The following is a 14,256-nucleotide window of genomic DNA, read 5'->3' on the forward strand; positions in this document are numbered from 1 at the left end:
AACAACAACAATATAAGCTGGTCCTTTAGACCAACCATTTTTATATTTTATTTCTCTTCACATGAAGCTAGAACTTCATGAAGGAATAGTCATTGCTTCAATTTCCTCAACTTCAACTCGCTCCTCCTCATCCCTCCACCTTAGCTGTCCCAATACCACATCTTTTCACAATGCTACACAGTACCAGACCATCAGTAATGCTGATGCTATTTAAAATTTCAGTAATTTACTTATCAGATTTGGGACATATATGTTAGTCTTTTAAATGTCATATTGGAACATTATACATCATGGTTACTATGTTTTTGAAAACTTAAATGGTGATGAAAGCAAGTACCTCACTTAGCTATCCTGAACCTGAGCCCTGACATGCTGTTTTTGTCAAGGCCTCTCATTGGCACATTGAAGGACACTTAGAAGTCCTCTTTCAGAACAAGCAACCCTTCTTTTAGGTATATGCCCAAAAGAAATAAAATCATCTCATGAGGATAGCTGCACACACATTTCATTGAAACATTATTCACAAAAGCCAAGATATGGAAACTGCTAACTGCTCATTGGTGGATGAATGGATAAAGGAACTGGTATGTTGGCCTGGGAACAGGACTCAAGTGGTAGAATGCTTGTCTATCAAGTTCAAGGCCTAGGGGGAGAGTGAAGGAAAGAATGGGGAAGAGAAACTGGTGAATAGATACCATGGAATATTATTCACCCTCCAAAAGCAAAGAGGTCCTGGCATTTGCCACAACGTGAACCTGGTTTAGATACCATGAAAGGTTATTCACCCTAAAAAAGGGAAGAGTTCCTGCAGTTTGCCACACAAATAAACTTAGAGAATATTATGTTAAGTGTAAACACAGAAAGAAAAATATTGTGTGGCTTCCTTTATATGTGGAATATAAAACAAAATCAATATAGAAATAGCGAATAAATAGTGGCTACCCAGGCTACCAGGACTTATGGCAGGAAGGAAATGGGGAGATGTAGGTCAAAGGATACCAAGTGGGAAGTATGTGGCAAGAACAAAGGAAAGATCCAATGTACAATGTGAGGACTTAGTTACCAAGTGAATTTTATTTAGGAATTTTTTACAAAATAAGTAGAGTATAGCTGCTCTTGTTATAGGGGGAACAGTGGGTAACTATGAGATGATGGGTATGTTAATTTGTTCCACTACAGCAATCATTTTACTCTTTGTAACTTTCAACATCATATTTAGTTTAAATACAGTGAATTTTATTTTTAAATAAATGGATAAAATAAGAAGTCTTCTTTCATTCAGTTGCTTTACCTTACCTGATGATGTTTATCATTCCCTGAAACTTGTCTCCCTGAGTTGACCTCACACCACTGTTTCCCCCCCCCATTCTCTCACCTTCTCCAACCCCTTGCCACACCTTCTCCTTAAGTGCTAGTATTCCTTAATATCCATCTCTCACCTAGCCTCTGAGCACCCTCTCCATATCTATGATTGGAATGAGCCTACTGAATTTCACGCTTGAACCAAATCACTTTAGATCAAATCCCCCAATGATTCCTCACCTTCCACTGTAGTTTCCAGTTTTGTTTGTACTCAAGGCATCTTATGGTCAGTACTGTTACCATCTCTCAATACACTCCTAGCACGATCAATTTCAATGACACGTCAACACATCTCTTTGCCATATGCCTTTGCCTAGATTACTCGCTCCACTTACCTGTCTAGCAAAACCCCCTCATCTTTCAGGCAAAGCACCCCCTGTTGGATGAAGTCTTCTTGAGACAAGCTCCACAGGCTTGGCCAGTAACTTCTTGGTACCACCCCATACAAAACTCTAGGAAGACACTTGCCACACCTTTCTGGCACTCAGCACCACTATAGTGGCAGTAAAAAGTGGTAACTTTTACTGGGTCCTGGCAGCTCATACCTGTAATCCTGGCTACTCAGAAAGCTTAATTCTGAGGACTGAAATTCAAAGCCCTGGAAGACAAATCTGAGAGACTCATATCTCCAATTAACAAAAAGCAGAGATGGAGGTGTGGCTCAAGTAATGGGAGTGCCAGCTTTAAGCGGAAGAAGCTATGTGAGAGTATGAGGCTCTGAGTTCAAACTCCAATACTACCAAAAATGAAGAAGTAACTTTGGTCTGACTCTTCAACCTGCCTCATAGACTGTTAATTACCTCCCAGTCATCTGGTAGCCAAAGTACATAAGGTTGCCTGTACACCGCAGCATAGCAACCAGCCTGTACAAAGACATACTTAACATTCCATTCTCTGTCCAGCTTTCAAGTGGGTCAGGGTTTAGCATGAAGCAAGGTCATGTTTGTTTGTTCATTTGTTTGTTTTTTGATTGAATAATCTTGATGTGTACTAGACATGCTACAAGGTCATGCCTGTTGAGTGGACAAACGCCATAGCAACTCCACAAACCTAACTGGGGAGTGAAGCTGTTGTGCAGGACCCACAGGTATTGGCTCTGTACAACCATTTGAGCAGCTAATGAAAAAAAAATCTCTTACTTATAGATATTTTATGCCCAAGATTGTACCTGAAAAGCCATTGTGTACCCTTCCTTGAACTACTGATAATGACAATGTAAAACATCATGGTTTCTGACCTCTGTACTGCTACAGATATGCATTCAAACATGGTTGAAACAGTAAATACTTTCCAGGATGTGATAGTACTAACCATCATTATAAACCAGTGTCTAAAACCATGCAATAGAAATTATTTGGTTGCTCAAGTAGGGCATTTCAGTCATAACAAATTTCTCCACAATGAATAATTCCAACTATAAAGTAACATAAAATAAGAAGATATTTTTATATTTTAGATTTTACAGTTATTTGATGAGGCTGGTATGATGTTGCCAAATTGAGAGAATTAAGAAGTGGGGACTTTAAGAGGTGATTGATCATGAAAAGTCCTGCCTTGTGAATGGGATTAGGTGCCCTCACAAAGATCATTTCCTTTGTTGCCCTTCTGCCTTCTATAATGTGGGGATACAGTGTTCCTCCTCTCTCCTAGAGTGCTGCTTTAGACACCTTAAAGGCAGAGAGCCCTCACCTAATGTCATCTCCAGAATTTTGAGAAGTGACTTTCTGTTCTTTATTAATTACCCAGACTGTGACATTTTGTTGTAACTCTAAAGGAAGCTCCCTCAAATTCCGATCTAATAATACTTTCAATAACCTGTATGGTTTATACCAGTGGTGGATAGTCTGCAGACAGTAATCACAGAATGGCCAAGGAGATTGTGGATTTTCTAATTGGATACAACAACATGAACAGAGAGAGTCACTAGGAGCAATATAACTTGGTCCAGTTGATGTAGTAGCACCTCACTTCCCATGGAGAGCCTTATCACTGAGTATCATCCCTACTTCTGTCTAACTCACAATCTAACTCTAGATAAACAAACACCATATTATTTCTTGGAGATGTTTGTCTGTCCCATCATCTTGGCTTCAACATTTGCCTCCACTTAGGAAGCCCCCTCACCTCCCTTTAGTCTACACTGTGAAATCTATTCTATCTTCAAAGTGTCTTTCTAAGCTTAACCTAGTCCTCTGTATGTAGATTAGTATTTTTCTCTCTAATAACCTCAAAAATATTGTATGAGATAATGTAAGTTTAATACCCAATGAATCTGGATGAGTTGTCACTCTAGTCACTTTACTAGGAAAAAGACATAGGATACTGGAAGGTATTTGCTGCATCCATAAACTCATTACCAAGGGAAAAAGAAAGATGGCTACTGCAGATGGAGGAAAGTCAGTCTCTTCTGATCAACTGGAGGTACAATGCTTTAGCAAAGAAATATAGCTTAAGTGAGGACACCAGGCAAAGCAGACAGAGTCTAGCATACATGAACAATTATTGAATCAAAAAACAAACAAATGAACAAACAAAAAACCTTATTTAATGGCTCCTGGGCTGGGTGGGAGGTGCCACTAAGGCTAGAGTTCTACAGATGCAGCTTCGGATCTAGAGCCACACATTTTTTTAAATCTCCTGTGAGACCTACAAATCTACTGCACTAAGTAGAAAGACAGAGTTTTTAGGATTGAAGACAAAGTAGATATAATAGAAAGAAAGGAAGTAAGTATATTAAAAAAAATCCAGTAATTATGAAAGGAGTTTGCATGTACTTGAGAAGGAAGACTGACAACATATTTTAATAGGATTGTAACAGAAAACTTTGCATATCTTGAAAAAGGTACAAGAGGCTTTTAGAACATCCAACAGAAAGATCAGAAAAGAATCCATTCGGGCTGGGAATATGGCCTAGTGGCAAGAGTGCTTGCCTTGTATACATGAGGCCCTGGGTTCGATTCCTCAGCACCACATATACAGAAAATGGCCAGAAGTGGCGCTGTGGCTCAAGTGGCAGAGTGCTAGCCTTGAGCAAAAAAGAAGCCAGGGACAGTGCTCAGGCCCTGAGTTCACGGCCTAGGACTGGCCAAAAAAAAAAAAAAAAAAAAAAGAAAGAAAGAAAGAAAGAAAGAAAAAAGAAAAGAAAAGAATCCATTCACCATATATTATAGTTAAAATATCAAGCACAGACATAAAAAAGGATATGAAAGGTTGTACATAAGAAAAGATAGGTTGCTTACAAAGGAAAGCCTTTCAGATAACTGCAGGTTTCTCCACAGAAACCATAAAAGCAATGAGAGATTGGAATAATGTATTTCAAGTTCTGAACACAAACAACTGTCAACTCAAAATACTCTATCCAGCCAAGCTTTTATTCATAAACACAAGGTAAATAAAACATCCCAGGAAAAAAGAAAAGAACTTGTCAACATTAAAACAGCACTATAGAACATACTTAAAGACATCTTATATACAGAGAACATGAACATGAGAAAAATGGAGATAACAGATCTTGCCAGATCAATAAACATAGGAGATACAGAACCAAAGTTGAAAAGGAAGATGATAGAAGCTACTGCATACTTCTCAATTTTCAAACACTCAATACTAATGGACTAAATTCTACAATCAAAAGTCAGTACACTCTTCACAAAACCAGACAGGGACTTAATAAAAAGAGAACTACAAACCAATCTTTTTGATGAACATAGATGTAAAACTAATGAAATATTTGCAAAATTCATACACTGTGGTCAAGTTGGTTTCATCCTAGTGATGCAAGGATAGTTCAAGGGACAGACTCATTCAGATTCATGCTGAATGATAGCCAGCTTGTTTCCAGAAGGCCTAGGCAGACAACAGTTGACATAGAATCTCCAGGGTATGATATTGTATTATATATAGAATTCTCCTGTGCCACCACATTTTAGGCCCACCAGCCCACTTACGAGCACAGACTTGTTATTTTCAGATAGATTAAAATAACTCTAGGGGCTGGGAATATGGCCTAGTGGTAGAGTGCTTGCTTTGCATACATGAAGCCCTGGGTTCAATTCCTAAGCACCATATATATGGAAAAAGCCAGAAGTGGCACTGTGGCTCAAGTAGTAGACTGCTGGCCTTAAACAAAAAGAAGCCAGGGTTGCTTTCTTGGACTCAGGTCAGGACTGGCAACATAAAATAAAATAACTCTGGAGTTAAGAGTGAAACTCAAGTCAAGCATAAAGCTTGAATTCTGGGGTTTAATAGTGTATCATGGCCAAGATTTTTTGCACAGCTTTTTTTTTTTAAACTATCTCTCTCCTCCTACTAGAAAAGAAACTCCACCCAGAAGAGGGAGTATTTCTGTGTAGTTCTATTACCTAGCGCCAGTAGGTGCTCAGTAAATGCTACAGTAATTGGTTAATTTTTTAAACCCATCTCCACATTGTTTTGACCATTGTTGTAGGGAATTTGACTGACTCAAATTCAGAAGCACTCAGGCAGGAGATCATTCTACAAGTGCCTCTAAAACAAAGATCTAACTTTAAAAATTATTTTTGAGGGGCTGGGAATATGGCCTAGTGATAAAGTGCTCACCTCATGTACATGAAGCCCTGGGTTTGATTCCTCAGCACCATCTATATATATATATATATATATATATATATATATATATATATATATATAGAGAGAGAGAGAGAGAGAGAGAGAGAGAGAGAGAGAGAGAGAGAGAGAGAGAAATGCCAGAAGTGGCGCTGTGGCTCGAGTGCTAGCCTTGAGCAGAAAGAAGCCAGGGACAGTGCTCAGGCCCTGAGTTCAAACCCCAGGACTGGCAAAAAATAAAAATAAAAATCCTTTTTAAAAATAAAAATAAAATAAAGCTGGGTGCTGGTGGTGCATGCCTGTAATCCTAGCCACTTAGCAGGCTGAGATCTGTGTATCGCTGTTGAAAGCCAGCCCAGGCAGAAAAGTCCCTAAGACTCTTTCTTATCTCCAGTTAACCACCAGAAAACTGGAAGTGGAGCTGTAGCTCAAGTGGTAGAGCGCTAGCCTTGAGCTGAGCTCAGGGACAACACCTGGGCCAGTGAGCAGGAAGCCCTGGGCTCGAAAACCTGGTGTTGTCAAAAAATTAAATAAACAGACAAATAAGGAAATAAGATCTCTGGGTGTGGTGTTATACTTCTGTAATCTCAGCACTCAGGAAGCTGAGTAAGAAGGATCACAAGTTCCAGGATATATAGTAAGACCCTGTCTCAAAAACTAATTTTTTTAAGGGTAGAAAGAAAAGGCAATGAGGAAACTGTTAGTTATAGGTAAGAACTTACATGGCCATATACAGAGAAAGTATTGATAAGAAAAGCCATAAATACAGAACAGAGGAGACAATGTTATCTGAAAAGATTCCAGGGAAGTGAGAGAGGAGAAAAGAGAAAGAGGAGAAAGAGAAATAAAAGTAATGAATGTGATCAAAGTATATTCATGCATGGAAATAACACAATAAAAGCCCTTACTTTAGGCCCGGGGCTGGTGGCTCACACCTGTAATCCTAGGTACTCAGGAGGCTGAGAGCTGAGAATCCTTGTTCAAAGCCAGTCCAGGCAGGAAAGTCTATGAGGCTCTAGTCTCCACCAGAAAACTGGAAGTGGAGCTGTGGCTCAAAGTGGTAGAGCACCAGCCTTGAGCAGAAGAGCTCAGGGACAGCACCCAGGCCTAAAGTTCAAGTCCTGTGACTGACAAAAAATAAATAAAGGCCCTCAATTTGTACAATTAATACATACTAATTTTTTAAGTAGTTAATGGTCCTGTCAGAAAAAGATTCAAGAACACATACACACATTTACAATATTTACATAAGACACTATATATATATATTTACAAGAGCATTTACGTATGTGTATATGTAAATAGCTACAAGACTAGACGCATACAGAGAGTCTTGTAATAGTTACAAGTCTCTGTGTGTGTCTTTATTTTAAATATTTGTTTGATCAAATAAATTACTTCTCTTACCCAAGAACTGAGGGAGAGCAAACATTCAGGGCATCTAAACAAGCAGAAGAATGAAACCTAAGTTATGCAACATTCTCAACAACAACAAAATATGGGCATTAGAGCAAGATCATTAAAAACATTGACACCAAGGAGGAGGGATGATACATGTAGGAAACATTTGAGTGGAACAGAATAGTTCTGAAATACAGTTCATAGACACAGTATCATACCAGGAAAGGAGAGAGTAAAATAGATATTTTCTAAAGTGTCATGTGTATAAATGCCCACAAGACTCAACCTTTGTTTATCTCTAGGGAATGCACTGGAGGGGGAAGGGACTTTCTTTATGTAGCTTTGCAGCTGTTTAACTCAGGTAGTTAGATTACAACCCGATTGCAAAGCTTTTTGAGAAGTGAAAGTGCAGTAACTATGGAGTTTGTGAGGGGACACAGGCAGGAGAGCCCTGAGTTGAGGTGTGCAGACCAAGGAGGAGATCACAGGAGGGAATGAGGAGAGATAGGGCATTGCCATGCGGGCTGTCCCTTGGCCCAGCAGGCTGGGGGTGGGGGGGGGGTGGGGGAGCAGCTGTCAGCGGGCCTGGCCTGCGCTGCTCACCCTGCTTGGCCTTTCCAACCACTCTGCTGAGGTATGGTGGCGGCACACAGAACTCAGCCTGGACCACGGGAGCTCTAACTATTGCAAGGATTACGCTGAATTAAAGGCAAGGACGCACTTGAGTCCATAAATACGAGTTTAATCAGCCCATGACACTCTGCAAGCAAGAGACTCGGAAAGGAAGCTGTCGTCCCCAAATGGAGCCCCTCCCTGGGATTTAAAAGACCCCAGAAAGTTCACAGAAAGGATAAAAGGCCGGAAGCAGGGAGCCCCGTCCTTTTCGGCAGAGGTGGGAGGGGGGCGTGCCCCAGTTGTTCCCCCGAATCTCAGGTGCCCCAGCCTGGGGAAGAGCTGGAAGAGAGGGTGGCAGGGCGCTCAGGGTACTCACGCCGGGGCCGCCGGCTCTTCCCTCTGGGGACTGACCCCCAACGCTGCCCGTCCTCGGGAAAACCGGATTTGGAAATGCTCGGGAGCGGAAGAGAAACTGAGGTAAAGGGTCCGAGGCATCCAGAGGCGGCCTCCCCACCAGGCGTCCTGGAAACTGACGGCCGAGCCCCAGCACGCCTCCTCCCTGAGGCCGGCCCCGAAGACGCGCCCAGCTGGGCGTGCAGTTGAGCACAATTCCCCCAATTCCCCCGCCCAGGCTGAAATCCCCGCACACGCGAGGGTGCGTGACGCCACGACAGCCTGCGGACGCCCTGCGGGCCACTGACACCATCGGGGGACGCTGGAGACCCCAGGCCTTCCCAGGAAGGGCGGCGGCGCATCCGGACGCCACGCCTGCTTCCTTCTCCACTGGCCCCGCCCTTCCCCTCCACCCCCCCCCCCCCCACCGCCCTGGGCCAACTCGGCCGACGTGGCCCGGGAGTCACCCGGCGCCCCGACCCCTTGGGCAGAAGCCGAGGGCCGGGCGCACGCACCCTGGCAACCGACCTAAGGGAGGCAGGGGCTAGGGCTCCACGGGACACCGACAAGCCGAGAAAAGGCCGTGTAACATTCAAACCCCAAAGCCAGGGTCAAACTTAAGCACAAATAAACACTCCCCACTTGAGAAACATTCAGATCTCCCCAACTAACTCCCTCCCTCCCTTCCGTCTCTCGTTCGTTCTTGTTTCTTTCCCCCCTCTTTAAATCTTCGTTTGAGCCATTTAGGGTGGGGAAAGTGGGGGGGGGGGGAATTGTCAACCAAACTTGTCAAATAATCTAGGGGAAACACAAGAGAGAAAAATATCAAAAAAAAAAAAAACCCTCTGTCGCCATCATCTGAACTCGCTCGATTCGAGACTCCTTAGCAAGTCAAGGTTCAGAACAAACACACGCCATGCATCACCCAGGAACGAGTTTCTCCACTCTGGTAGGGCAAGAGCCAATTTCAAAAGTCAACTCATCTACTGACGCGGGAGTGTCAGCAACCCAAGGGTCACTTCCTGCTTCCTTGAACGAGTCAAACTTGGACCCCGGTGGCTTTGGTCCTCTTGTGTTTCCTTCCTTGATGGGAAAAAGAACACGTCCTTTAGTCCAAACCCAGACCCAGCCGAGGGTCCTTTCAGGTCGGGTGGGAGCAGTGGCAGAAACGGGTTTATAGGAAGGCTTGGACAGGTTCCTTCCAGTCTAGCCCTCGAATGTTCCTTGTCATTTGCCCAAATACACATGTCCGGTAACAACCCCGGGCCCACTTCCCCACGCTTGTTGGGAAAAGGTAAACAAAAATCGGGGGTGGGGGTGGGGGTGGGAGGACCCGAGTCTCCCGCGGAGGACCGGAGCGTGCCGCCCCGCACAACGCACAGCGGTCCCGTCCTCGCCGACCTCCCCATCCCTTTGCCCGCGCCTCCCAGGCACCGAGCGCCTCTCCAGGCCGTTTTCATCAATGTTTGCACGACGCTGGAGACCCGTCCCCAACTTTGGAATGCGCTCGCGGGAGGGGTGGCCTGGGATACATCCGATCCTGTGGCCTCACGCGGTCCTCCCCGCGCACGGCTGGGAGGAAGCCAATGGGGCCGAAAGCCCCGGACCAGGAGGGCTGGGGGGAGGGGGACGGAGGTCAGAGCACTCCGAGGCCGCCCCCAGCCCGCCGTCACCCTTCCCCTGGCTCCCGGGGTCCCAGCTCCGGCCCCAAACGGCGCCGCTGGGCGGCCCGGCGTGGGGCGCCACGGCGGCCAGGCATGGCGCACCCTGGTGGCCGGGCATGGGGCAACACTGCGACCCGACAATGGGGCTCCCGGCGGCCCGGCAATGGGGCACTCGGCGGCCCGGCATGGGGCACCTCGGCGGCCAGGCATGGGGCCTGAGGTAGCGCGCACACCCAGCGCAGGGCACTACAAACCTGCACGAGCCCGGAGCTGTCCTCTCTCAGCTACGGTAGGGCCTTCACTTCCCGGAGGCCGGCGGGCGCGGGCAAGATGGAGGCAAGGAAACCGAAAGCAACACGGAGCTGACGTGGCGCGACCGGTTGCCAGCGAAGGCGCCTCCCGGCCCGCCGCTCCCTGCGAGCGCGGGGCTCTGGGCCTACTCCCACCCGGCGCCAGTCTGACACCCGATGGTGACTTATGAGGCCCTAGACCCCCATCTTGGGGTCCCCAGAGCCCCTTAGAGTTGAAATACCAGTGAAACCATTGCCTGAGTGTGTGTGTGGGGGGGGGGGCATGCACGTGTGCCTGGAGCTCGAACTCAGGGCCTCCCTCTCTTGGACTTTTTTGCTCTACCTGCTGAGCCACATCTCTACATGTGGCTTTTTGCGGGTTAATTGAAGGTAAGAATCTGGCGAGTTGGCTGGCAGCCTTCCAACCTTAATCCTTAGATCTCAGCTTCCTGAGAAGCTAGGGTGACAGGGGTCATGTTTTTTTGTGCCATTTCTGGGCCATGAACTCATGGCCTGATCTGGGCCTGAGCTTTTTGTGCTCAAAGCTAGCACTTGAGCCATAGTGCCACTTCCAGCTATTTGATGGTTAATTGGATATTGGAGTCTCACAGACTTTTCTGTCCAGGTTGGCTTTGAACTGGGATTCTCAGATCTCAGTTCCTGAGTAGCTAGGATTACAGGCTGTGCCCAGTTGATGATCCATCTCCTTCCTTCCTTCCTTCCTTCCTTCCTTCCTTCCTTCCTTCCTTCCTTCCTTCCTTCCTTCCTTCCTTCCTTCCTCTTCTTTCCTCCTCCTCCTCCCCCCTCCTCCTCCTCCCCCTCTTCTTCCTCCCCCTCCTCCCCCTCCTCCTCTTCCTCCTCCTCCTCTTCCTTCTCCCTCTCCCTCCTTCTCCTTTTTCCTTTTTTTTTTTTGCCCATCCTGGGGCTTAAACTCTGTCCCTGAGCCTCTCTGTGCACAAGGCTAGAGCTCTACTACTTGAGCCACAGCGCCACTTCCGGCTTTTTCTTTTCTGTTTATGTGGTGCTGAGGAATCAAACCCAGGGCTTCATGCATGCTAGGCAAGCACTCTACCTACCACTAAGCCACATTCTCAGCCCCATCTATTTATTCTTCATGTTTATTTTTCTATTTACTTTTTTGGTAAGATTTTGTGTGGTGTGTGGGTGCAGGAGTTGGACCCCAGGCCTTTGAGGAATAGGGTTACCCGACAGTGGCCTCCATTAGTTATCATTCCACATATTTGGCATCTCAGAGAATTGAGTGAAACACATTTGTTGTCGTGAAAGTAAAGAGAGTAAAGTGGGAATACACTCCATAGTGTGGGAGTGAGCCCAAGCAGGACAGGTCTATGGACCAGAGAAATGATGTCTAGGACCATTTAAAGCAGATAGTTATCGCGGGGAGAGTCTGGTGGTCACTCCCACAGAAGGTGTCCTTCTTGTGGACAGTTTTCAGTGGCAAGTGGTAATAATATAATAATGTTTCCAAGTACCTTGCTCCCATGACTACAATGCATTTTAATGCACAATAATTTTAATAATATGTAAAGTATACGTGTAAGGCCTAATTAAGGGTTTGTCCTTAAACACTTGAGAACAGCCGAATACAATATTATGTATGCAATCTATGGCACCAATGTCCATGAGACTCATCTCTAATTAACTAACACGGTGGAAGGGGAGCTTTTGCTCAAGTAGTAACAAGCTACCCTTGAGCTCAGGGACAGCACCCAGGCCTTGAATTCAAGCCCCGAGACCAGCACATGCATGCACTTGCACACACACGTGTGCTCACATACACACATCTTTGTCTCTTCACTAACAGTAAACTGAGAAATTAGCCAAAGTGCATTTATTTTTCTGCATTGATGAAGTGGATTGTTTAAGTCCAGGCAAGTGAAAGTAGACTGGATGGTCTGAGCTCCTAAGTGGATCTTATCCATTCTCAGCATTTCAGTGGATGATCTGGCTAAGCAGAACCTTGAAGTACTTTCAGTATTAGTATTTTCAGCTTTCCTTTGAAATTAGTCACATTTGCAGACATGACTCTTCTTGTTTCCTGCCTGCAGAGGAAGTCCAGGCTGCCAAGGACTTTGGTGTACAGTGGTGTAAAATGATGAGGCTTCCTAACCCAGTAGACATAACTGATGGCAGTCAGATGCTCTCAAGCCTCTTATTGAAACCCATCCTTCTCTCACATTAGTGATCAACTCTTGAGATTTACCTCCCACCTTCTGATCATTCATTCTGTCTCTCCATAGACTTCAGTTCCTTGGTTTGTTTTGAACTATTGGTTCTGCCCTGACAGTCCTCTTTTCCTCAACTGGATTTTATTTCTCTCTTTCCACCACCATAAATCCCTGCCTGTGTTTCTCTAGTTTCTGCATCCATCCATGCTCTGCCATGTTTCAATGTTTCATCAGAGTTCCGTCTGTTGCCTGCCTTTATAAACACAAAGAGAACATGTTGAGCACAGCATATGCAGAGAGAAGGGGGTCAAGATCAGTGGAGACAAAAACCATCAGAGCCTGAAGGCCACCAGCAATGTCACAGGGTTGGCAGTGACACAGATGGAGGCAAAGCCTGGGTCCAAATGTGGCATCTTTGTGTCATACTCTGCCCTGTGCTGGCCATGACCTACTTCCATTCTCCAGTTCCACAGCAGGGGAACCTTTTGTCCACACAAAATAAATTCTTAAGCACTCTGGGTTTCCTATCATTTTTGAACATTTTAAATAATAAACTGGGAAGAAAATTCTGTACTACATGAAGGCAACTAAACACAAAAGAGTACGTAGTGATTCAGTGCCTAACACAGAAGTTAAAAATAGTGCTGTTTCCCACAGGCGCCACAGGAGAGTCTCTCATGCACATATCCCCCGAGGCCTGCAAAGCTACCTTTATTATGGAGCTACCATTTGAATGTAGGCACACAGTAAGTGGCAGCTACTATTGTCTTAGGCATATTAACATGTGCTGTATACACAATAATCTCATGTAACCTTCTTGCCAGGAACATTATCCCTGTTTTAGTAATAGGAAACCTGAAGTTCAAAAGGACAAAATATCAAGTAACCAGAGCTTCAAGTCACACACTAGTAATACCGGGCAGAGTTAGGGTTCAAAGCCAGATTGTCTAGCTCTTTTTTTGTTTGTTTGTTTGTTTACATCTTTTTTTAAAAAATATGAACACTTCACGAATTTGTGTGTCATCCTTGCGCAGGGGCCATGCTAATCTCTGTATTGTTCCAATTTTAGTATATGCCTAACTCTTAAGAGGAATCTCTTGGAAAAGCCTGGTGCATGTTGCTAAGCAAAGAATTGGCCTTGCTAGAAATCCAGATGCCTCCATTTCCACTTTCTACTAGCGACACAGTACTGGCTATTCCTGGATAATCATGTCAGTTGATCTTTCTGAAATCCTGTGTTATCTGTAAGCAGCTGTTTCTAAACTACTGGATTTTATGAAACAGGAATTGGAACAAAAGTTTATAGTTGTCAAACTTTGCTAGAGCAAAGTGAGAATTGTAAAAAAACAAAAAAACACACAAGGGGCTGGGGATATAGCCTAGTGGCAAGAGTGCCTGCCTCGGATACACGAGGCCCTAGGTTCGATTCCCCAGCACCACATATACAGAAAACGGCCAGAAGCGGCGCTGTGGTTCAAGTGGCAGAGTGCTAGCCTTGAGCGGGAAGAAGCCAGGGACAGTGCTCAGGCCCTGAGTCCAAGGCCCAGGACTGGCCAAAAAAAAACAAAAAAAAAAAAAAAACACACAAAACATCAAAACATATCACCAGTGTGGCTCAAGTGGTGGGGCACTAGCCTTGAGCACAGAGAGGCTCAGGGACAAAGCCCAGACCCTGAGTTCAAGCCCTAGAACTGGCAAAAAAAAATTAAAACATATCACCAATATGAATGCATATAATCTATGATTCCTATAAGTTCA

General features: G+C 45.0%; 1 protein-coding gene, 1 long non-coding RNA gene and 1 pseudogene across 5 annotated transcripts in view; 1 reads left to right on the forward strand and 2 right to left on the reverse strand.

Moving 5' to 3' along the window:
* The window catches only part of Cflar (CASP8 and FADD like apoptosis regulator), a 36,917-nt gene extending 26,374 nt beyond the window's left edge, over positions 1 to 10,543 (reverse strand). The window contains exon 1 of one of the 4 annotated variants that reach the window (XM_048344965.1): positions 10,274 to 10,543. Coding sequence is in view for 1 of the 4 variants with exons in the window: in XM_048344969.1 (XP_048200926.1) it covers positions 8,339 to 8,457 (119 nt within the window). In the remaining 3 variants the exon portion in view is untranslated. Of the gene's footprint in view, positions 1 to 8,338; positions 8,736 to 10,273 lie in introns of those variants that run through there. The other 3 variants (XM_048344970.1, XM_048344969.1, XM_048344966.1) reach the window with 3 other exon arrangements.
* LOC125350406 lies at positions 2,183 to 2,544 on the forward strand. The gene is made up of 2 exons (XR_007210737.1): positions 2,183 to 2,298; positions 2,369 to 2,544. It is a non-coding gene; the product is annotated as an uncharacterized LOC125350406 (long non-coding RNA).
* A 2,944-nt stretch (positions 10,544 to 13,487) lies between the features above and the next one.
* LOC125351000 lies at positions 13,488 to 13,587 on the reverse strand (annotated as a pseudogene).
* Positions 13,588 to 14,256: the final 669 nt, after the last annotated feature.

The sequence above is a fragment of the Perognathus longimembris genome, chromosome 4 (genome assembly GCF_023159225.1).
Source record: "Perognathus longimembris pacificus isolate PPM17 chromosome 4, ASM2315922v1, whole genome shotgun sequence".
Taxonomy (NCBI): domain Eukaryota; kingdom Metazoa; phylum Chordata; class Mammalia; order Rodentia; family Heteromyidae; genus Perognathus; species Perognathus longimembris.